The 24,357-nt window shown below is 39.8% G+C and overlaps 1 protein-coding gene across 9 annotated transcripts in view; it reads right to left on the bottom strand.

Annotated features, from left to right (window-relative positions):
• Positions 1 to 14,937: 14,937 nt before the first annotated feature.
• Positions 14,938 to 24,357, bottom strand: part of LOC139755924 (uncharacterized) — a 127,210-nt gene continuing 117,790 nt past the window's right edge. For 8 of the 9 annotated variants that reach the window (XM_071674689.1, XM_071674685.1, XM_071674690.1 and 5 more), the window contains 3 exons: positions 23,884 to 24,152; positions 21,798 to 21,955; positions 14,938 to 15,680 (listed from right to left, as the gene is read on the bottom strand). In XM_071674689.1, the coding sequence (XP_071530790.1) occupies positions 15,522 to 15,680; positions 21,798 to 21,955; positions 23,884 to 24,152 (586 nt within the window). In that variant the 3' untranslated portion in view covers positions 14,938 to 15,521. Of the gene's footprint in view, positions 15,681 to 16,809; positions 19,572 to 21,797; positions 21,956 to 23,883; positions 24,153 to 24,357 lie in introns of those variants that run through there. The other variant, XM_071674683.1, reaches the window with a different exon arrangement.

A 24,357-nucleotide genomic window follows, 5' to 3' on the forward strand; every position in this document is an offset into this window, starting at 1 on the left:
ATACGTGTACATAACATATACATATATGAATAAACATGCATAAATATACACGTACATATTCATACTTGCTTGCCTTCATCCATTCCTGGTGCTTCCCCACCCCACAGGAAACAGCATCACTAACCCCTCCTTCAGCAACGTAGTGCAAGGAAAACAGACAATATATATGTTGTAAGAGGTCACAGTGGGGCGCATGATCTACTGTATGTATTTAACCATGAGAAAAGTTAAACACTATATGTTCCCATGTGCATTTTTGTGTAATAATCACTTAGTGGAGATAGAAGATGTAGAACAGTCAGTTGGTATACAAGGAAGAGATGTAGCTAAGACGCCATTGGTAAACAAGCATTACTGGACAGTGGTGATTGGGTCTGGCATCATGCCTGTCTTAAAATGTTATTATGTTGACAGGGAAGGGAGTTGTTAAAAATTTTGCCTACAACAAAGCTATCCAGTTTGTATAGACCTTCACTAATATTAATGCTACAGTTCATTGTGTATATAATGATACAAGATTCAATATATTTCTTGTGGAAAGGAGTCACAGTTAACAACTGAATTAGTGTTACTTCAATCAATACAGTGGTCATAATTTTTAACATGATAAACAAAGCATTTAATTCTTGTCCTGTTCTTATGCTATATTTATGTTGCTTAAGTCCAACATAAATATCCTTACCAGTCTGTCTAACATAAAACATATTACAGTTTTTACAAGGTATACATTCTGTAAATACAGCCCATAGAATTTTCTGGTGAGTTTTTGATTAAGATATTCTTTATAGTATTGTTATTGCTGAAGTCTACATTTACATAGAAGGATTTAAGCAACCTGGGAAATAATGTAAAATTATCACTAAAAGGGAGAACTAAAAGAATCTTGGTGTGGTTGGTTTGGGTTTAGCTCTATAAAATGATTACTTTGCCAACTTAAGGGATTTATGAATGAAAGATCTAGGATACTTTAACTTGGATCCAATAGAATATATCTTCTCAAACTCGTCATTAATAAATTCTAGACTACATATACGTAATGCCCTTAAGAACATTAACTGGAAAGATGATAGTTTAACTCTGTCATGTTGAGCTGAGTAATAATGATTATAAGAACAAATATTGGTGGGTTTTCTTTATATGCTAAACTTAAACATGTTTCTGTCCCAGTGGATCATGCAATGTAAAAATGGTAACACAATTATTTTCTACTATCTTAGTAAAGTTGATAGAAGGTACTAAATTGTTGTAAAGGGAGAAATGTTTGTAAACTTTCATTTGTTGGACAAACACAAAGAACATCATTTACATATTTAAACCAAATTGCCTTAGAAGGTAAGGCATCCCACACTGAACTAGAGAAGACTAGAATGGAGGAGGCCTTTCACATTGTTTGAGAGAAGAAACAAGCCTTTCAAATGGCTATACCTACATAATGGAAGAACCATATGTTGGACTATTGGTATAACAGGTTAAGAAGTGAACTGAATAGTCGTCAAAGATAACTGAAGTGTAAATTAAACCACATCATTGAAAACAGTGAATGGACTGAGAACACAAACCCTCCCTTTGTGGGGAACCTTTCCAATAAACAACTTGACAAGGATTCTTTATGTGCCTAGGATATAAGTTTTGTTTGCTCTAATAAAGAATTAAACTATGTTGATATTGCAAGATCATTTTGTAATTTGGAAAAGTGCAGTAAATTATTTAATGATGAAGTGAACATTTGTAAAGCTGTAGTGTATGCCAGTTTGTCAAAATCAGCTACTCCAAATTGTCCTAAAAGATTCCTCGGTGCTATTAGCAATTTGAAGTAGATAATGATATATAACAAAAGCAGATAAGGCTAAAACAGTTGTGATCATGGACACAATTACTCATCAAAAATGAATGATCATTATGTGATGATACAACAAACTTTAAACTCTTAGAAATCCTCTAGAAGCAGTAAATTCTCACTTTAATAAAGAACTGATGTTTTCGTTGAAAGGTAATGATTCTCTCATCAAAAGATTTTCATCATTGTCCCCTTCTTTTCCATGTATGTATGGACTTATTAAAACATAATCCTAACTTTCTAGCAAGACCCATAGCGAGTTCAGTGGGTTTTATCACATAAATTATCACAATATGATTTGTTTCTTTATTAAACACACTAGTGGGTAAGATATCCAATACTAATCTCATTAACACATTAGATTTAGTTAACAAGCTTAATGATAACCATGTTGATTTTGATTTCAAAGTGGTAAACTCTAATGTTTCATCCTTGTTCAGAAAAGTTCCTGCTGATGACCTCTTAGAATATTTGGTTGATGTCTTGGATAACCTTGATTTACCTATGTCAAATTCTGTATTCACTGAAATGATAGAATGTGTATAAAAGATTGTGTAATTCAATCTAATTGAGAATATTATGCTCAGGAATTTGACATGGCAATGTGTAACCATCTTTCACCAGTATTATGTAATCTTTACATGGAATTCTTTGAAACAGAATTACCAAGGGATATCTTACCTTCTAAGACAATTTGGTTTAGGTATGTACATGATGTTCTTTATGTTTGGCCAACTAACGAAAGTTTACAAACATTTCTCCCTTTACTTAACAATGTAGTACCTTCTATCAACTTTACTAAGGGCAAGGAAAATAACTGCATTTTATCATTTTCAGATTTCATGATCAATTGGGATAGAAACATGCTTTAAGTTTAGCATATACAGAAAACCCACCAATGTTTGTTCTTATATTCATCATTACTCAGCTCAACATGACAAGAGTTAAACTATCATCTTTCCAGTCAATGTTCATTAGGGCATTACATATATGTAGTCCAAAATTTAATGAAGATGAAATTGAGATTTATTCCATGGGATCCAAGTTAAGGTATCCTAGATCTTTCATTGATATATCCCCTTTAAGTTGACAAAGAAGTGATTTTATAAAGTTAAACCCAAACCTCACCCCCTTGATACCAAGAATTTTTTAGTTCTCCTTTTTAGTAATAATTTTACATTACTTCCCAGGTTGCTTGAATCCTTCAGTGAAAATGTAGCCTTCAGCAATAAAAATACCATAAAGAATACCTTGTTAAAAACTCACCACAAAATCCTTCAGGCTGTGTTTACAGAATACCTTTTAAAAACTGTAATATGCTTTATGTTAGGCAAACTGGTAAGGATCTTCATGTTAGACTCAAGCAACATAAATGTAGTACAAGAACAGGACAAGAATCAGATGCTTTGTTCATCATGTTGAAAATTATAACCATTGTACTGACTGGAGTAACGCTAATTCAGTTCTAAACTGTAACTCCTTTATCACAAGAAATATCATTGAATCTTCTATCATTAAATACACAAAGAATTGTAACATTAATTTTAGTTAAGGTCTATACAAAATGGATAGCTTTGTCGCAAGCAAAATTTGTAAACCGATCCCTTTCCTGTCCACATAATAAAATTTCATGACAGGCATGATGCTGGTCCCAAACACCACCTTCCAGAAACACTTGTTTACCAATGATATCTGAGCTACATATCCTCCTTATACATGAACTGACTGTTGTACATCTTCTATCCCATCCTTCTATGTCCCCTGACAATGTGATCATGACATGAAAGTGTACTTGGAAGTAGTTCCAACAATATTATATGGTTGCGAGACATGGGCTATGGATAGGGTTGTGCACAGAAGGGTGGATGTGTTGGAAATGAAATGTCAGGGCAGTGTGGTGTGAGGCAGTTTGATGAAATAAGTAATGAAAGGGTAAGAGAGATGTTGAAATAAAGTGTGTGGTTGATAGAGCAGAAGAAATGGTTTGGACATATGGAGAGAATGAGTGAGGAAAGATTGACAAAGATGATATATTTGTCAGAGGTGGAGGGAACAAAGGGAAGTGGGAGACCAAATTGGAGGTGGAAGGATGGAGTGAAAAAGATTTTGAGTGATTGGGGCCTGAACATACAGGATGGTGAGGGGCGTGCAAGGAATAGAATGAAATAGAACAATGTGGTATACTGAGGTCGACATGCTGTCAATGGACTGAACCAGGGCATGTGAAGTGTCTGGGGTAAACCATGGAAAGGTCTGTGGGGCTTGATGTGAATAGGGAGGTGTGGTTTCGGTGCATTACACATAAGGGCTAGAGACTGAGTGTGAACGAATGTGGCCTTTTTTGTCTGTTTTCTTAGCACTACCTCGCTGAAGCAAGGGGTAGTGATGGTGTTTCTGTGGGGCAGGGTAGTGCTGGGAATGGATGAAGACAAGCAACTATGAATATGTATATGTGTATATATGTATGTCTTTTTATGCGCATGTATATATATGTATGTGTATATATGTTGATATGTATATATATGTATATGTGCATGTATAGGTGTTTATATATATATATATATATATATATATATATATATTATCCCTGGGGATAGGGGATTAAGAATACTTCCCACGTATTCCCTGCGTGTCGTAGAAGGCGACTAAAAGGGGAGGGAGCGGGGGGCTGGAAATCCTCCCCTCTCTTTTTTTTTTTTTTTTTTTTTTTTTTTAAAAAAAGAAGGAACAGAGGGGGCCAGGTGAGGATATTCCAAAAAAGGCCCAATCCTCTGTTCTTAACGCTACCTCGCTATCGCGGGAAACGGCGAATAGTATGAAAAAAAAAAAAAAAAATATATATATATATATATATATATATATATATATATATATATATATACATATATATATATATATATATATATATATTTTTTTTTTTTTTTTTTTTATACTTTGTCGCTGTCTCCCACGTTTGCGAGGTAGCGCAAGGAAACAGACGAAAGAAATGGCCCAACCCCCCCCCATACACATGTACATACACACGTCCACACACGCAAATATACATACCTACACAGCTTTCCATGGTTTACCCCAGACGCTTCACATGCCTTGATTCAATCCACTGACAGCACGTCAACCCCTGTATACCACATCGCTCCAATTCACTCTATTCCTTGCCCTCCTTTCACCCTCCTGCATGTTCAGGCCCCGATCACACAAAATCTTTTCACTCCATCTTTCCACCTCCAATTTGGTCTCCCTCTTCTCCTCGTTCCCTCCACCTCCGACACATATATCCTCTTGGTCAATCTTTCCTCACTCATTCTCTCCATGTGCCCAAACCATTTCAAAACACCCTCTTCTGCTCTCTCAACCACGCTCTTTTTATTTCCACACATCTCTCTTACCCTTACGTTACTTACTCGATCAAACCACCTCACACCACATATTGTCCTCAAACATCTCATTTCCAGCACATCCATCCTCCTGCGCACAACTCTATCCATAGCCCACGCCTCGCAACCATACAACATTGTTGGAACCACTACTCCTTCAAACATACCCATTTTTGCTTTCCGAGATAATGTTCTCGACTTCCACACATTCTTCAAGGCTCCCAAAATTTTCGCCCCCTCCCCCACCCTATGATCCACTTCCGCTTCCATGGTTCCATCCGCTGACAGATCCACTCCCAGATATCTAAAACACTTCACTTCCTCCAGTTTTTCTCCATTCAAACTCACCTCCCAATTGACTTGACCCTCAACCCTACTGTACCTAATAACCTTGCTCTTATTCACATTTACTCTTAACTTTCTTCTTCCACACACTTTACCAAACTCAGTCACCAGCTTCTGCAGTTTCTCACATGAATCAGCCACCAGCGCTGTATCATCAGCGAACAACAACTGACTCACTTCCCAATCTCTCTCATCCCCAACAGACTTCATACTTGCCCCTCTTTCCAGGACTCTTGCATTTACCTCCCTAACAACCCCATCCATAAACAAATTAAACAACCATGGAGACATCACACACCCCTGCCGCAAACCTACATTCACTGAGAACCAATCACTTTCCTCTCTTCCTACACGTACACATGCCTTACATCCTCGATAAAAACTTTTCACTGCTTCTAACAACTTGCCTCCCACACCATATATTCTTAATACCTTCCACAGAGCATCTCTATCAACTCTATCATATGCCTTCTCCAGATCCATAAATGCTACATACAAATCCATTTGCTTTTCTAAGTATTTCTCACATACATTCTTCAAAGCAAACACCTGATCCACACATCCTCTACCACTTCTGAAACCGCACTGCTCTTCCCCAATCTGATGCTCTGTACATGCCTTCACCCTCTCAATCAATACCCTCCCATATAATTTACCAGGAATACTCAACAAACTTATACCTCTGTAATTTGAGCACTCACTCTTATCCCCTTTGCCTTTGTACAATGGCACTATGCACGCATTCCGCCAATCCTCAGGCACCTCACCATGAGTCATACATACATTAAATAACCTTACCAACCAGTCAACAATACAGTCACCCCCTTTTTTAATAAATTCCACTGCAATACCATCCAAACCTGCTGCCTTGCCGGCTTTCATCTTCCGCAAAGCTTTTACTACCTCTTCTCTGTTTACCAAATCATTTTCCCTAACCCTCTCACTTTGCACACCACCTCGACCAAAACACCCTATATATATACAGTGTGTGTGTGTGTGTGTGTGTATATGAGGGGATGGGCCATTCTTCGTCTGTTTCCTGGCACTACCTTGGTGACGCAGGAAACAGCAATTAAGAATAACAGAATAAGATAAAATAATTATTATTATTATTTTGCTTTGTCGCTGTCTCCCGCGTTTGCGAGGTAGCGCAAGGAAACAGATGAAAGAAATGGCACAACCCATCCCCATACACATGTATATACATACATGTCCACACACGCAAATATACATACCAATACATCTCAATGTACACATATATATACACACACAGACATATACATATATGCACATGTACATAATTCATACTGTCTGCCCTTATTTATTCCCATCGCCACCTCGCCACACATGGAATAACATCCCCCTCCCCCCTCATGTGTGCGAGGTAGCGCTAGGAAAAGACAACAAAGGCCCCATTCGTTCACACTCAGTCTCTAGCTGTCATGTAATAATACCCGAAACCACAGCTCCCTTTCCACATCCAGGCCCCACAGAACTTTTTTACCCCAGACGCTTCACATGCCCTGATTCAATCCACTGACAGCACATCGACCCTGGTATACCACATTGATCCAATTCACTCTATTCCTTGCCCGCCTTTCACCCTCCTGCATGTTCAGGCCCCGATCACTCAAAATCTTTTTCACTCCATCTTTCCACCTCCAATTTGGTCTCCCACTTCTCGTTCCCTCCACCTCCGACACATATATAATATATATATCTGATCACCATTCCCTCCATGAACATCAAGGAGTGGCCACAGCAAAAGAATCTCCACTTATCCCTGCCCTTACATACCTCCCTTGCATACACCATTCCATGCATTCTTCCACTATTTCTATCTCTCCAGCATTCCTCTACCCTATTTGTCCATCACAGGTGGTCTTCCGCTCATGCCAACCCCATTAATTGTACTATCATACGTTCTCCTTGTTAATTCCCAGTCTTGTATCATTTTTACATGCCCAAACCACCGCAAAGTATTTCATTTCACCCATTCTACCACTCTACAATTCACTCTTTTTGCATCCCTGCCATACCACATCTCTCAAACACCCTTTCATGTCTTTCTTCATTCCACTGAGTCACACTACATGCTCCTCTCAAATAGCTCATTTCCACAGCTTGGAATTTGACCTCTGTGACTCATTCCATGCCCATGTTTTGGCTTTATTGCTCAGGGTTGGGAGGACTATGCTATACCTTAATCCTCTCTTCACTTTCATACATATACCTTAACCCTTCATTATTCTATTAAGGGACCCAATGACTCTTCTAACCTGTACTGCTCTCTCCCTTATCTCTTCTTCCAGTCTTTTTCCTCCCATATCCACAGCACTATTTAGTACACTTTCTTCTATCACTATATATGGTTTTACAAAATCTATACTTTCACTGTGTTTCTTTCAAACACCATTACTTTACTTTCACTTCCATTTACCTTCAATTGCCTACACTTACACACATCATAAAACACACTGCTGCAACTCCTCTTCACTCTCAGCAAACAACATAATATCATCTGCAAACAGGCTTGCCACTAGCCACCATATGTTATGCCACACTCCATCCATATCTATATATATTTATAAATGTGAATAAGAGCAAGGTTATTAGGTACAGTAGGGTTGAGGGTCAAGTCAATTGGGAGGTAAGTTTGAATGGAGAAAAACTGGAGGAAGTAAAGTGTTTTAGATATCTGGGAGTGGATCTGGCAGCGGATGGAACCATGGAAGCGGAAGTGAATCATAGGGTGGGGGAGGGGGCGAAAATCCTGGGAGCCTTGAAGAATGTGTGGAAGTCGAGAACATTATCTCGGAAAGCAAAAATGGGTATGTTTGAAGGAATAGTGGTTCCAACAATGTTGTATGGTTGCGAGGTGTGGGCTATGGATAGATGTGTGCGCAGAAGGGTGGATGTGCTGGAAATGAGAAGTTTGAGGACAATGCGTGGTGTGAGGTGGTTTGATTGAGTAAGTAATGTAAGGGTAAGAGAGATGTGTGGAAATAAAAAGAGCGTGGTTGAGAGAGCAGAAGAGGGTGTTTTGAAATGGTTTGGGCGCATGGAGAGAATGAGTGAGGAAAGATTGACCAAGAGGATATATGTGTCGGAGGTGGAGGGAATGAGGAGACGTGGGAAACCAAATTGGAGGTGGAAAGATGGAGTGAAAAAGATTTTGAGTGATCGGGGCCTGAATATGCAGGAGGGTGAAAGGCGGGCAAGGAATAGAGTGAATTGGATTGATGTGGTATACCAGGGTTGACGTGATGTCAGTGGATTGAATCAGGGCATGTGAAGCGTCTGGGGTAAACCATGGAAAGTTGTGGGGGGCCTGGATGTGGAAAGGGAGCTGTGGTTTTCGGGCATTATTGCGTGACAGCTGGAGACTGAGTGTGAACAAAAGGGGCCTTTGTTGTCTTTTCCTAGTGCTACCTCGCACACTTGAGGGGGCAGGGGGATGGTATTCCATGTGTGGCGAGGTGGCGATGGGAATGAATAGGGGCAGACAGTGTGAATTGTGTGCATGGGTATATATGTATGTGTCTGTGTGTGTATATATATGTGTACATTGAGATGTAAAGGTATGTATATTTGCGTGTGTGTGTGTACATTGTGTATGGGGGTGGGCTGTGCCTTTTCTTTCGTCTGTTTCCTTGCGCTACCTCGCAAACGCGGGAGACAGCGACAAAGCAAAATAAATAGATAAATAAAATAAATATATATATATATATATATATATATATTTTTTTTATTAATTTTGCTTTGTCGCTGTCTCCTGCGTTGGCGAGGTAGCGCAAGGAAACAGACGAAAGAATGGCCCAACCCACCCACATACACATGTATATACATACACGTCCACACATGCAAATATACATACCTATACATCTCAATGTACACATATATATACACACACAGACATATACATATATACACATGTACATAATTCATACTATCTGCCTTTCTTCATTCCCATCGCCACCCCGCCACACATGGAATAACAACCCCCCTCCCCCCTCATGTGTGCGAGGCAGCGCTAGGAAAAGACAACAAAGGCCCCATTCATTCACACTCAGTCTCTAGCTGTCATGTAATAATGCACCGAAACCACAGCTCCCTTTCCACATCCAGGCCCCACACAACTTTCCATGGTTTACCCCAGATGCTTCACATGCCCTGGTTCAATCCACTGACAGCATGTCAACCCCGGTATACCACATCGTTCCAATTCACTCTATTCCTTGCACGCCTTTCACCCTCCTGCATGTTCAGGCCCTGATCACTCAAAATCTTTTTCACTCCATCTTTCCACCTCCAATTTGGTCTCCTTCTTCTCCTCGTTCCCTCCACCTCTGACACATATATCCTCTTGGTCAATCTTTCCTCACTCATTCTCTCCATGAGACCAAACCATTTCAAAACACCCTCTTCTGCTCTCTCAACCACACTCTTTTTATTTCCACACATCTCGCTTACCCTTACATTACTTACTCGATCAAACCACCTCACACCACATATTGTCCTCAAACATCTCATTTCCAGCACATCCACCCTTCTGCGCACAACTCTATCCATAGCCCACGCCTCGCAGCCATACAACACTGTTGGAACCACTATTCCTTCAAACATACCCATTTTTGTTTTCCCGAGATAATGTTCTCGACTTCCAAACATTCTTCAAAGCTCCCAGAATTTTTGCCCCCTCCCCCACCCTATGATTCACTTCCGCTTCCATGGTTCCATCCGCTGCCAGATCCACTCTCAGATATCTAAAACACTTTACTTCCACCATTTTTTCTCCATTCAAACTTACCTCCCAATTGACTTGACCCTCAACCCTACTGTACATAACAACCTTGCTCTTATTCACATTTACTCTTAACTTTCTTCTTTCACACACTTTACCAAACTCAGTCACCAGCTTCTGCAGTTTCTCACATGAATCAGCCACCAGCGCTGTATCATCAGCGAACAACAACTGACTCACTTCCCAAGCTCTCTCATCCACAACAGACTGCATACTTGCCCCTCTTTCCAAAACTTTTGCATTCACCTCCCTAACAACCCCATCCATAAACAAATTAAACAACCATGGAGACATCACACACCCCTGCCGCAAACCTACATTCACTGAGAACCAATCAGTTTCCTCTCTTCCTACACGTACACATGCCTTACATCCTCGATAAAAACTTTTCACTGCTTTTAACAACTTGCCTCCCACACCATATATTCTTAATACCTTCCACAGAGCATCTCTATCAACTCTATCATATGCCTTCTCCAGATCCATAAATGCTACATACAAATCCATTTGCTTTTCTAAGTATTTCTCACATACATTCTTCAAAGCAAACGCCTGATCCACACATCCTCTACCACTTCTGAAACCACACTGCTCTTCCCCAATCTGATGCTCTGTACATGCCTTCACCCTCTCAATCAATACCCTCCCATATAATTTACCAGGAATATTCAACAAACTTATACCTCTATAATGTGAGCATTCACTCTTATTTTTTTTTTTTTTTTCATACTATTCGCTATTACCCGCGATAGCGAGGTAGCGTTAAGAACAGAGGACTGGGCCTTTGAGGGAATATCCTCACCTGGCCCTCTTCTCTGTTCCTTCTTTTGGAAAAAAAAAAAAAAAAAAAAAAAAAACGAGAGGGGAGGATTTCCAGCCCCCCGCTCCCTTCCCTTTTAGTCGCCTTCTATGACACGCAGGGAATACGTAGGAAGTATTCTTTCTCCCCTATCCCCAGGGATAAATATATATATATATATATATATATATATATATATATATATTTTTTTTTTTTTCAAACTTTTCGCCATTTCCCGCGTTAGCGAGGTAGCGTTAAGAACAGAGAACTGGGCCTTTGAGGGAATATCCTCACCTGGCCCCTTCTCTGTTCCTTCTTTTGGAAAAAAAAAAAAAAAAAATGAGAGGAGAGGATTTCCAGCCCCCCGCTCCCTCCCCTTTTAGTTGCCTTCTACAGCACGCAGGGAATACGTGGGAAGTATTCTTTCTCCCCTATCCCCAGGGATATATATATATATATATATATATATATATATATATATATATATATATATATATATATATATATATTATATTATTTTTTTATTATACTTTGTCGCTGTCTCCCGCGTTTGCGAGGTAGCGCAAGGAAACAGACGAAAGAAATGGCCCAACCCCCCCCCATACACATGTATATACATACGTCCACACACGCAAATATACATACCTACACAGCTTTCCATGGTTTACCCCAGACGCTTCACATGCCTTGCTTCAATCCACTGACAGCACGTCAACCCCTGTATACCACATCGATCCAATTCACTCTATTCCTTGCCCTCCTTTCACCCTCCTGCATGTTCAGGCCCCGATCACACAAAATCTTTTTCACTCCATCTTTCCACCTCCAATTTGGTCTCCCTCTTCTCCTCGTTCCCTCCACCTCCGACACATATATCCTCTTGGTCAATCTTTCCTCACTCATTCTCTCCATGTGCCCAAACCACTTCAAAACACCCTCTTCTGCTCTCTCAACCACGCTCTTTTTATTTCCACACATCTCTCTTACCCTTACGTTACTCACTCGATCAAACCACCTCACACCACACTTTGTCCTCAAACATCTCATTTCCAGCACATCCATCCTCCTGCGCACAACTCTATCCATAGCCCACGCCTCGCAACCATACAACATTGTTGGAACCACTATTCCTTCAAACATACCCATTTTTGCTTTCCGAGATAATGTTCTCGACTTCCACACATTTTTCAAGGCCCCCAGGATTTTCGCCCCCTCCCCCACCCTATGATCCACTTCCGCTTCCATGGTTCCATCCACTGCCAGATCCACTCCCAGATATCTAAAACACTTCACTTCCTCCAGTTTTTCTCCATTCAATATATATATATATATATATATATATATATATATATATATATATATATATATATATATATTTCTTTCTTTTTCTTTTTTCATACTATTTGCCATTTCCCACGCTAGCAAGGTAGCATCAAGAACAGAGGACTAAGCCTTTTAGGGAATATCCTCCCTAAGCTCACTTCTGTTCCTTCTTTTTTGGGAAAGAAAAAAAAAAAAGAGGGGGAGGATTTCCAGCCCCCTGCTGCCTCCCCTTTTAGTTGCCTTCTACAACTCGCAGGGAATATGTGGGAAGTATTCTTTCTCCCCAAATATATATATATATATTAAAAAGCTTCAGTAACATCATACAGCTCTGCCTCATACTTAAATGTATCTCAAAGCTTTCACTCAGCTCTCCTTCCACTCTTACACACACAGTTGCTCCTCTATAGAGGACTTTCACACCATATAACAGTTGTTCCTCTATACTGTATACCCTTAAAACATCCCGTGAAAGATTCCAATCGACTCTGTCACATGCTTTCTCCAGACCCATAAAAGCAGCATACAACTTCTTACCTTTCACTAAATACTTTCTCACAGTAATCTCCACTACAAAAATCTGATCCACACATCTACCTTTCATAAAACCCCCTTGCTCTTCACTTATTCTGCATTCAGTCACTTCCATCACTCTGTCAATCAATAATCCTACATACACCTTTCCTGGTATACTTAACAATCTTATTCCCCTATAATTGTTTCATACACATTTGGCGACTTTTCTTTTGAATGAAGGAACAATAATAGCTTTCACCTAATCCTCAGGTACTACCTTTTGTTTTTATGCTAAATTATATATATATAAGATGCATCCACTCTATCACACTTTCTCCTTCATACTTCAGCATTTCAGCCGTAATCTCATCCACTCCAGGTGCCTTTCCTACCTTCAGCCTCATTATTGCCCTTCCTACCTCCCTTTTTGCTATTGATCTTTGCACTTGTATCCTCTTCCTTCCATCCTCCATACCCATGCCTGTAACAACTGCTGCATCCCCTTTTCCCACATTCAACAGTTCATCAAAATACCATTTCCATCTTCCTTTCAATCCTCCTTTTGATTCTGCAACTCCCTTCCTTACTTCTCACATCAACATTTCCACTCTTACATCAACCTCTTTCCTTTTTCACCTCCTTCCAGTATAATTTCTTATTATCCTGAAACTTTCCACTTAACTTCCTTCCAAATCTTCGTCTGCTCTTTCATTGCTTTCCTCTATCAGCTTCTTAACATTCTGCTTGCATATTCTGTATTCTTCCCTCCTCCCCTGATGAACTTCCATTGGTACATTCCTATCGAGCAATCTACCATATGAGTTTTTCTTTTCTTCCACAGCATTTCTGATCTCTTCTGTCCACCATGCTTTGCCCTTTTTATTCTTGTAACTCACTACCTTGTATCCCCCCACTAATTCTGCAACCTTTAGTGTTTCTTATTATATTTAATCGCCATCTCCTGCGTCAGCGAGGGAGCGCACATGTACATAATTCATTCTGTAAATAATTCATACTGTCTGCCCTTATCCATTCCCGTCGCCACCCCGCCACACATGAAATAACAATTCCCTTCCCCCGCATGTGCGCGAGGTAGCGGTAGGAAAAGACAACAAAGGCCACATTCGTTCACACTCAGTCTCTAGCTGTCATGTATAATGCACCGAAACCACAGCTCCCTTTCCACATCTAGGCCCCACAAAACTTTCCATGATTTATATATATATATATATATATATATATATATATATATATATATATATATATATATATATATATATATTCTCTTTCTTTTTTCATACTATTCGCCATTTCCCGCCTCAGCGAGGTAGCGTTAAGAACAGAGGACTGGGCCGCTGAGGGAATATCCTCACCTGGCCCCCTTCTCTGTTCCTTCCTTTGGAAAAAAAAAAAAAAAAAAAAAGGGAAGATTTCCAGCCCCCCCCCCCCCCTCCCTTCCCTTTTTAGTCGCCTTCTACGACACGCAGGGAATACGTGGGAAGTATTCTTTCTCCCCTATCCCCAGGGATAATATATATATATATATATATATATATATATATATATATATATATATATATATACATTATCACTGCATCTTGTTACTTTTAGTCAGCAAAAAAGAAATCAAGGTGATTTATCTGGGAAAATTTTTTCCCATTAGTAACAAAAATCTTTGAAATGTAAAGGTTGACCTAAGACTGATAAAATATCACAAGTTATGCCGATCATGTAGCAAAAGCTCTGGGGATCAAATACAATAGAGTGAATATTGTTACAGGCAATACAGTACATACATAACTCTGGCAACACAGTACATACTCTGACACCAGACACTGTAAATAAGTCAACTGACTCTCAGCCATCAGTACACATGAAGACGAAACATTTGTCATTCTCTTATATCATTGTCCTGTGGGTTAAGAAATGTAACATATAAAAACTATATTTAATTACACGTGTTTTACAAAAGACACAAAGTCCCTGCAAGCGAGAGCATTCGGAAAATCTTAGGGAAAACATGTGGGGTGGTGTACAGAAGAAAAGAAAATATATATATATATATATATATACAATATATCTAGGGCGTGATTAAAAAATAATAAAACCTATTATTTACAGAGGTATTGGAGATCCAGCTCCTTGTATCACAAACATCTGCCGTGGGTCATTCACACTGGACTGTCAAAAAACGGCTTGAAGGTTCATGATAACTTCCCTATCACAGGTCAAAAAATATCTTCACATGGACAATGAAAAAAAACAGAGCCCACTTGGGGTGGATACGACGTTGAATGTCCTCCACAACAAAGGCAACCAATATGTTAAGTTTTCACGGGACATAAGCCCTGATTTTGCATCTCTATCGCGTGGATATTTTTTTTTTTTTTTTATATTTTTGCCTCAATGCTTCAATGACATAAATAGAATTCATATTAACAAAAAGAATATAAAGAGAGGAACAATCTACACAAAACGGGGATGATTTAAAAAGAAAAATAGGTAAATACTAATACAGATTCAAGTATTGATTATATCCCTAATCCAATTAGAAAATAGAGCAATGTTAGAATATACTCCGGGAAGATTACGACGGGCACATCCAATACCCCAGCTGACCAGACCAATCAGGTGACGACGACCATCACGCATAAGGGTCAGCGGACTACCAGAGTCCCCCTGGATGTCAAAAAAAAAAGAAAACGGGTTATGCAAGCTTAAGAAAAGAGGGAATCAAAGAAAATGGGTCGTGCATACTAAAGAAGATGAGATATCAGTGCTAATTAGAAAAAGTCGTAGATATTAATGTAACTGTGATATTCATACAATGATACAAAAAAAAAAAAAAAGGAAATAGAAGTACCAATGAAAAATGGCTTTATGAGCATCTAAACTACTGACCAAATGTTATCAAATCGTGAGTACTTAGTGAAATGGACAATCAAAATACGATCTGATAAATACAGTACACAATTAAAAGATTTATAAATCTATAGAGAATACATGAACAGATACAATGGACAATTTATCTTATGCGTCCAATATTTTCTAACGTGAATTAGAATAGTATCTACTTACCAATTAGTGATTACATCAACGTACTAGCAAACTACATACAATTAGTGATTACATCAACGTGCTAGCAAACTACATACAATTAATAACAATTATTACAATAAATAACGGGTTTGGCATGAACTACGGTAGAATTTACAGAAATGTGGTTAATAGACAAGAAAAGTTACAAAAAGCTTTTGTTAAAAAAGAGAGTCAAATAAATAGCAAATGTGTGAAAGCACAAAGTGTATGATATATGAATATACATAATAACAATAACCAGAGAACACAAAATATACATATACCACTGTTCATATAGCGGACATCCAGAAAGATTACACACACACACACACACACACACATATATATATATATATATATATATATATATATATATATATATATATATATATATATATATATATATATATATATATATTCTTTTCTTTCTTTTTCTTTTAAACTATTCGCCATTTCCCGCGTTAGCGAGGTAGCATTAAGAACAGAGGACTGGGCCTTTGAGGGAATACCCTCACCTGGCCCAATTCTCTGTTCCTTCTTTTGGAAAAAAAAAAACAAAAAAACAAAAAAAAACGAGAGGGGAGGATTTCCAGCCCCCCCGCTCCCTCCCCTTTTAGTCGTCTTCTACGACACGCAGGGAATACGTGGGAAGTATTCTTAATCTCCTATCCCCAGGGATAATATATATATATATATATATATATATATATATATATATATATATATATATATATATATATATATATATATATATATCATTCATTGTTTTTACAAGCGTCATTCTGTGTCTGAGTTCGTTTTTGTACACCAAAAGACACACATCTCCAGACTATTAGTACCTGGAGAACGTGAGGTCAAAAAGATAAATTTTACAAATGATTTATCACCAGTTTAGTCAAACGTCAAAAGACTTCAGTAGCTTTAATAATCACACTGTGCCATGTTTATCTTAGTCTTGTGTGCCAGGTCAATGAGATCAACTGAAAAAAAAAAAAACCTGAGAAGTATACTGCACTTATTCCGTGTGGTATGTGGGCAAAAGTATAGGCTATAGACTTAAATAAAATAAACTAATGTACCAAGGTTACAGGAGTACTGTTAACTTGTACAAAGGTACGCCATCAGATGGGACAGAACCGTCATAATCAAACACATGAGAGAGACAGTGATAACAAGTAAGTTGTACAAGTGTATATTATACAAAAGAAAACTGCTGCCTTGCTTCTCCAGCCGTGAGTTGTAATCATAAAAATCCAGACTAAATTAAAAAGTAGAAAACAACACAAGAGTCTGTACATAAAGACGGGGCGTCAACAGTGGCATCTCACTTCTTATTATGATAATTTGTTCTCTCTAAAACGCAGGAGTACCCAGGAAAGGAGTCTTAAAACCTACTAATGTTTACATCCAACCGCAGAGGAGAAATCTATTTTCTGTACCGATTAACGACGTGGGTTAAGGAGGCTACTTACTATGAAGTCTTCAGTGACATTAGCATTATAATTATCCCAATGTGTTTCTATGCCAGTTTTTCTTACACTAACCCGGTCATGGACACTGAAGCGGATCTGAAACACTAATACGCAGAAGAATGGAATCACGGCATCATAAGCAAAAATCAACGGCAACGCTTCTCGATTGTAACAGTTCTCTAACTGGCAGTACCGCGCAGTAACATTTTAAACATTAAATGGCTGACCATCAAGTGTATCGCTATCATCAACCATTACAGATGAATCAACCAATGATATATCTAGCTTATGATAACATCCAACGAACCAAGGGATCACCTCCGGATGCTTATCCAGTACAAGGTGCTTCTTTATATGATTATCAATCCACTTTCGCTAACAACTTTAATGGCGATAACAGTTTTCGACCGAGAAACCGACATAAATCGTTTGCGTAAGCTCCGTAGCCTTGACAGATATATAGGTACACTTTCGCGACAGAGTACATAAATTACCGTCACAATTAGAAGTCTAAAGTGGACATAAGGGGGAGTTGCTGAATGCGGAAGACTCGTCTCACTTCTACTCACCTTTAAACATTCTGGACAAGATTTGATGCATGTTAAATGATCCCCCGCCATGAATCGATGAATAAAATATTTACTACTATATTCCTACTTTCTGCGAAAGAAATTTTTGCTTATGAAAATTACGTAAATAGACCGTCCCTAAGCATACAGATGCCACTAGCGTTAGCGGTTCGTTCTAACGAAAGACATTACAAATACATCTGGTTTACGATGAGTCACGGTGAGGTGTGAGGTGTTTGCTTTAGCTAATGTTTGTTTAGATGACAACGTAAGTTTGATTCTATAGTGTCTAAGGGTAGTAGAAATGCCAAATACTTACAGTCCTGACAGCAAGTTTAGCTCAGGGCGAAGCAAAGCAGCCGTTACCCAAGCCAGAATATACTCTGCACAGAAATTATCACAAACATACAGGGGAAAGCGATATGTACGTATTCCCATTGACTTTAAAAGACAGCGAAATAAATAAGTGTACATTAAATAGATTACAAAGGGTCAATAAGAAAAAAAAAAGTAATTGTCTATGTCTTTTTCAGTGTTAAGATCATGAACCACAGTGGATTAATAATGTGTGCCATCATCACCTCTGCCGTGAATGTGTGAAAAACGAGAGGGTGTGTGTGTGTGTGTGTGTGTGTGTGTGTGTCTTACTAGAATACATTCGAAGGGTGTTCTTTGCTGTAATTCATTGGAACTGTATCAGATAAATCTTAAATTATCAAATACACTAAAAGTTTCCCCAAAAGGGTAAATTTCCAAAAGCAAATTTTGGGTTTCTTGATGTTTCAAAAGGAAAACAATTGAAACATTGAATCATGGCTGCGTCCAGCATAGCCCAGTCATATTATCGAAGCATGTAATAGCATTATACCAATATCCTATCGTATCCGAGACCCTTATTAGTATTCTAGTAAAACATGAATTATAAATAAAGCCTAAAACTTCATGTTCGCTACGCTTCTATTTTCTTATTCTTTTTTTCTCGTAGTGTAAAAAGTAGCCTAGCCATGTACAGGAAGAAATTCTTGAGGTGTCTTCAAGCACAGCCCTCTGTCCTCAGTCTCGGTTCATGATCTTAGCTCTACAGTCCAGAACTGCAAGGTCAAGAGGCACATACATATATATACACCTGAACGCACATATGTGTCAAGAAGCCCAGACACAACTGAATGCACATATAACTCTCAAACTACACATATACATATATATATATGTACATACACACATACACACGTCTGAGAGCAGTCGTCTGTTGATGTTGTTCGTAATATTTTGTTTTGTTTTGTTTTAGTTCTCTAGTTTTTAGTCTTTTCTTGTATCCAGTCGAGGAACATAGTCACATTTGTGTACACTCCTGGCAGATTGGTTCGTCCGCAGGCGATTCCCCAGGACACAAGTCCCACCAAATTGGCCTTGCCGTCTCTCTTGACAGTCAATGGTCCGCCAGAGTCACCCTGTAATGCGATCGGTGAGGAAAAGCCCAGGAGGGAAGGCGTAAGGTGTGATCATGGAGGACGTATTATATACAGGCCGTCATCAAGCAGGCAAATAAGCAAAGTACATGAAGGGTGCAAATAAGGGTGGGGGAAAAAAGGAGGCGAGGGGGATATTTTGCCAGTGTCTCACTCAAATAAAAAGTAAATAAATGAAAGGAAATGATTTCAAGGTATCTTAAGTATTTGAGGAACTTCTAAATCAAGTAATTTGAGGAACTTACAATGAAGGGAACACTAGACAAAATCTCCCTCTCTGCTGTCAGAAAATGTTGAAATGTAACTGTATACAGATGGGGATGACTGGTAACAACATGATAAAAGATTTGCAGACACAGTTTTTGTACAAGGTGTTGTTAGAGTGGTAGGCTTTAAGAAGGGGAACCAAAAATGGGAAAGTTACAGGGTATAGGACACACACAAAAAGAAGTAAACATGTACAGATCACAATGCATGATAGAGATGCAAGAAATTAATAAAGTTTCCATAACAAGAAGAAGTTATCAAACATATAAGTGAACAGGTTTAGACTAGTAGAAGTTGTCAGACAGACACAAGAAGTGAACACGTTTGATAGAAACGAGGTCATGACACAAACACAAGAAGTGGACATGTTTAGATTGAAAAATATTAGAGTGAATGGGACAGACACAAAAAGATGGTATGTTCAGGTTCAATAAGACTTCATAAGACAGATGTATAAGGTGAACAATGTTCAGGGTAAGGATGGAGTGCACTGTGGGTATATAAAAAAAAAATTACAAGCTTGTTAGTAGTGACAGGACAATGAATTCTCAACCATTTTGATACTTAAAGTACTGGTTAATAGAGGGAATTTTCCGACTAAATGGATTCTGCTAAGAATTCTTTCTCCTATCGCCTTCTATCTACAAGTCTTTTTGAGTCAAGGCTGTTGTAATCTTTGTAATGAACATGTGCTAATATGGTAGCATGATTTACCTTCGTCAGTCTAGCTACGTCAAGTACAATGTTGTCTTTATAAAACATATATGCAGGCGAAATAGTGCAATGCAGCCGACATCATCTACGTTCCAACTCTGGTTTACTCGTCAAAGTATCAGGTCTAGCTCGCGTTACTCCAATATGGTTATAAGGCATAGATCACCTCTTACGATTATGGTATAACATTTGAAAGAGGACCGTCGCAGATGTCAACATTGCATTGCACATGTCAGGTTGAAGGCGCTGCTGTCTTTCAGATCTATATATCTATACATATATATATATATACAATATATTTACAAATGTAAAAGGTCTTGTGTGTGAGCATAATAAGTTTTATGAATGCATGATATGGCTATTATATCACTACAATCTTCCTCGTACTGACTCTAGCATACGGTGCTTTGTTATATATATACAAAATAGGAAGACTGTATTATTCTTTCCCCCTGTTTTCCATATCAATATTACACCACTCATTCACTCCTCCAACAATCACTCGCTTCTCCAACACCCACCTGATTCCAACACCCACTTTTTGCTCCACCATCTACCTAACCCTTTAGAATCCACATATACCAGACTACCACTCCATTTTCACTATCCATCTAGCCCATTCTTCGTTCGCTTAACCCCACCACAATCATCCATTCATCCCCTACATTCAACGGCCACTCATATGTCCTCTCCACTAACCACTTCTCTCAACCTTCCACTCCACATCGTCCGCAAAATCCCATCTACCATCCACCTGTTCCACATAACCTTTAGCCACCCACCTACAACACCTGCAACCCACTTGAAAACCACCCACCTTCACCACCTCACAAGCTTTTCCCCACCACCCACTGGCCTCGCACACAAAACCACCTTCCTCCACTTAACAAGCTACTTGCTCTTTACTCCCTTGAGCCACCCACCTACAACCCACGAACCTACTTGAAAAACCACCCACCTTCACCACCTCACAAGCTTTTCCCCACCACCCACTGGCCTCACACACAAAACCACCCACATACAAAACCATCTTCCTCCACTTCCGCGCCACTTGCTCTTTCTTACGTTGAGCCACCCACCTACACCACCTACGACCCCCATGACTGCCACTTGCTCTTTCCTCCGTTGAGCCACCCGACACCTACAGCACCTACGTACGACCCCCACGACTATACCACACCCCCACCAGCACCTCACCACCACCTCACCACCGGACGCCAGACCTACCTGGCAACTGTCCTTCCCGCCATTTTTGTATCCTGCGCATATGAAGACGTCGTGGATGGTCTCCCGTCTGCCCGCCTCCTTGAACCAGGACTGGCAAGCCTCGTTCCGTAACACCTGCACGTCCACCTCCTGCAGGATCTCGGGCGTGGAGGACACACCTGACGGAGGAAGAGGAGGACGAGGAAGTCAAGAGAAGAGGAGGGAGGGAGGGGATGGATGATGGTGTTTGTGAAGGCTGCCAGCACGGAAGGAGGCCAAGGGGAGAGAGGCGCGTGGAGTGAAGGTCAGGGAGAGAGAGAGAGAGAGAGAGAGAGAGAGAGAGAGAGAGAGAGAGAGAGAGAGAGAGAGAGAGAGAGAGAGGAGACGCACCTGATGGATGAACAGGCTAAAGTCAGGAGCAAAAACAGCACGAAGGAGGTCGAGGTGAGAGAGAGAGAGAGAGAGAGAGAGAGAGAGAGAGAGAGAGAGAGAGAGAGAGAGAGAGAGAGAGAGAGAGAGAGAGAGGTCAGAGACGTTAGAAATAAAAAGCTGTGGTTTAAGGTCATGGAAAAAAAAAAAAAGCAAAAACCGGTCCAATGGGAGGACGACCATGAAGAAAAATGGGATGCGGAGAGGCGGAACAGAATTCAGAAAACGTCGGGAGGATCTGTGGCTTTCAAGATCACTGAACTCATGGAAAATGAAATGAGAGATCTAAATGAGGAAATATGGCACAAAAGACCAATCACGGGCGATAATAATAACAATGATAATAATAATATGATGATGATAATAAATAACAATAGTGATGAAAATGATGATGATGATAATAATGATAATAATAATAATAATAATAATAATAATAATAATAATAATAATAATAATATATAATAATAATAATAATAATGATAATAAATAATGATGATAATAATAATCATATTAATAATGATAATAAAAATAATAATAATAATATTAATAATAATAATAATGATAATAAGGATAATAACAATAACAATAATAATGATAATAATGATAATAATCTGAAAAAGGAAAGTAGAGTAAAGGAACAATAATGATTTCCATATCCAGCTGACTACCATTAGAAACATACATCCACTTCATAATCTCTAAACTTACAACTATAATACGTTCGAGAATATGATCTCTGACCTCTGTATACATGTGATATAATCAGTGACGTGGGACACATTACAGTGCCACCATCTGGCTTAAGATCAGATAACTTACGCAAGAATGAACTAATATCGTAAGTCTTAAGAACATTTACCACAAGTGGTTCTTATGCTGCTTATTAAACCCACACTGATGTTGTCAGTGACGTTCACTTTTTTGAGTGATTAATTCAGCTCTGACAAAGCAAGGGTAAAGGACTGTAATCAAGCTATGAGCTGGGTTGATACTATATATGATGATTAATATAACCACTTACTTTGAAGCTAATCAGTTTGATAATCATGACCCATCCTGTCTTTCTAAGATTTCTGAAGGGTTTTGATCATTTTAGGATAGAATGGTTAGTCCTAGATCCCTAGATATACGAGCTATACGAGATATACGACCCCCACATACGCAGCAGAAAGATGATGCGAGTGAATGTGAGAGGAGATCGAGCATCTCACATTTGAAAGGGAGTCGAGCTGAGCTTGAGCTTCAGGACTGACTGATGGACGACCAGAGGACGTAGTTCAGATCTCTGTGGTCGATGATCGATGCTGATGACGATGACAAGAGAGAGAGAGGAGAGTCGATTTGCGAGTAACACACACACACACACACGCATGAGACCACATGAGCCTTTGAGACTCATGGTGGACGAGCGAGTAACACACACACATGAGACCACATGAGCCTTTGAGACTCATGGTGGACGAGCGAGTAACACACACGCATGAGACCACATGAGCCTCTGAGACTCATTGTGGACGAGACAATCTCTTCGTCGTGAGATGATATCCAGTCTTCCAGGAAGCCCTCCTGGAAAGATGAGGACTGATGGCCATACCGGGAGACAAGTACCCCCCTTCCCTCCTGCCCTTCCAGGGCTCACCGGAGGAAAGCCGCGCCGGTCCCCCATTCCAGGACTCACCATGGGAGAGCCGTCCCCAGCCGGTGACGGTGCCGTAGTCGCCGACGAAGGTGTCCCCCTGGTGGGGCAGGCAGACGGGGATGATGTGCTCCTTGAAGAGGATCTTCCGCTTGACCTTCAGGAGCCCCACGTCGTTCTGGAAGTCGGCCGCCTGGTACTTCGGGTGCACCTCCTTCCGCGACACCTCGTAGTCCTCGTGGGGCAGCCGCTCGTTCTGCTTGCGAACGTTCCACTCCCCGACCCTCACCTTCATGTTGCTGATGGGCGTCCTGTGGGGGAGGAAGAGGAGGAGGTGGGGGAGTTAGTGAAGGGCAATGCTGTGTGCGGAGGAGGAGGAGGAGGAGGAGGGAAGGCGCGGCGTGAGTAATATGTGGGTGGGAGGAGGGGAGAGGAATGATGGATGGGAGTGAGTGAGGTAGGGGTAGAGAGGAAAGGAGTGGTGGAGATTGGGGGGTGAGTAAAGTGTAAGAAGAG

The sequence above is a fragment of the Panulirus ornatus genome, chromosome 20 (genome assembly GCF_036320965.1).
Source record: "Panulirus ornatus isolate Po-2019 chromosome 20, ASM3632096v1, whole genome shotgun sequence".
NCBI classification, from domain to species: Eukaryota; Metazoa; Arthropoda; class Malacostraca; order Decapoda; family Palinuridae; genus Panulirus; species Panulirus ornatus.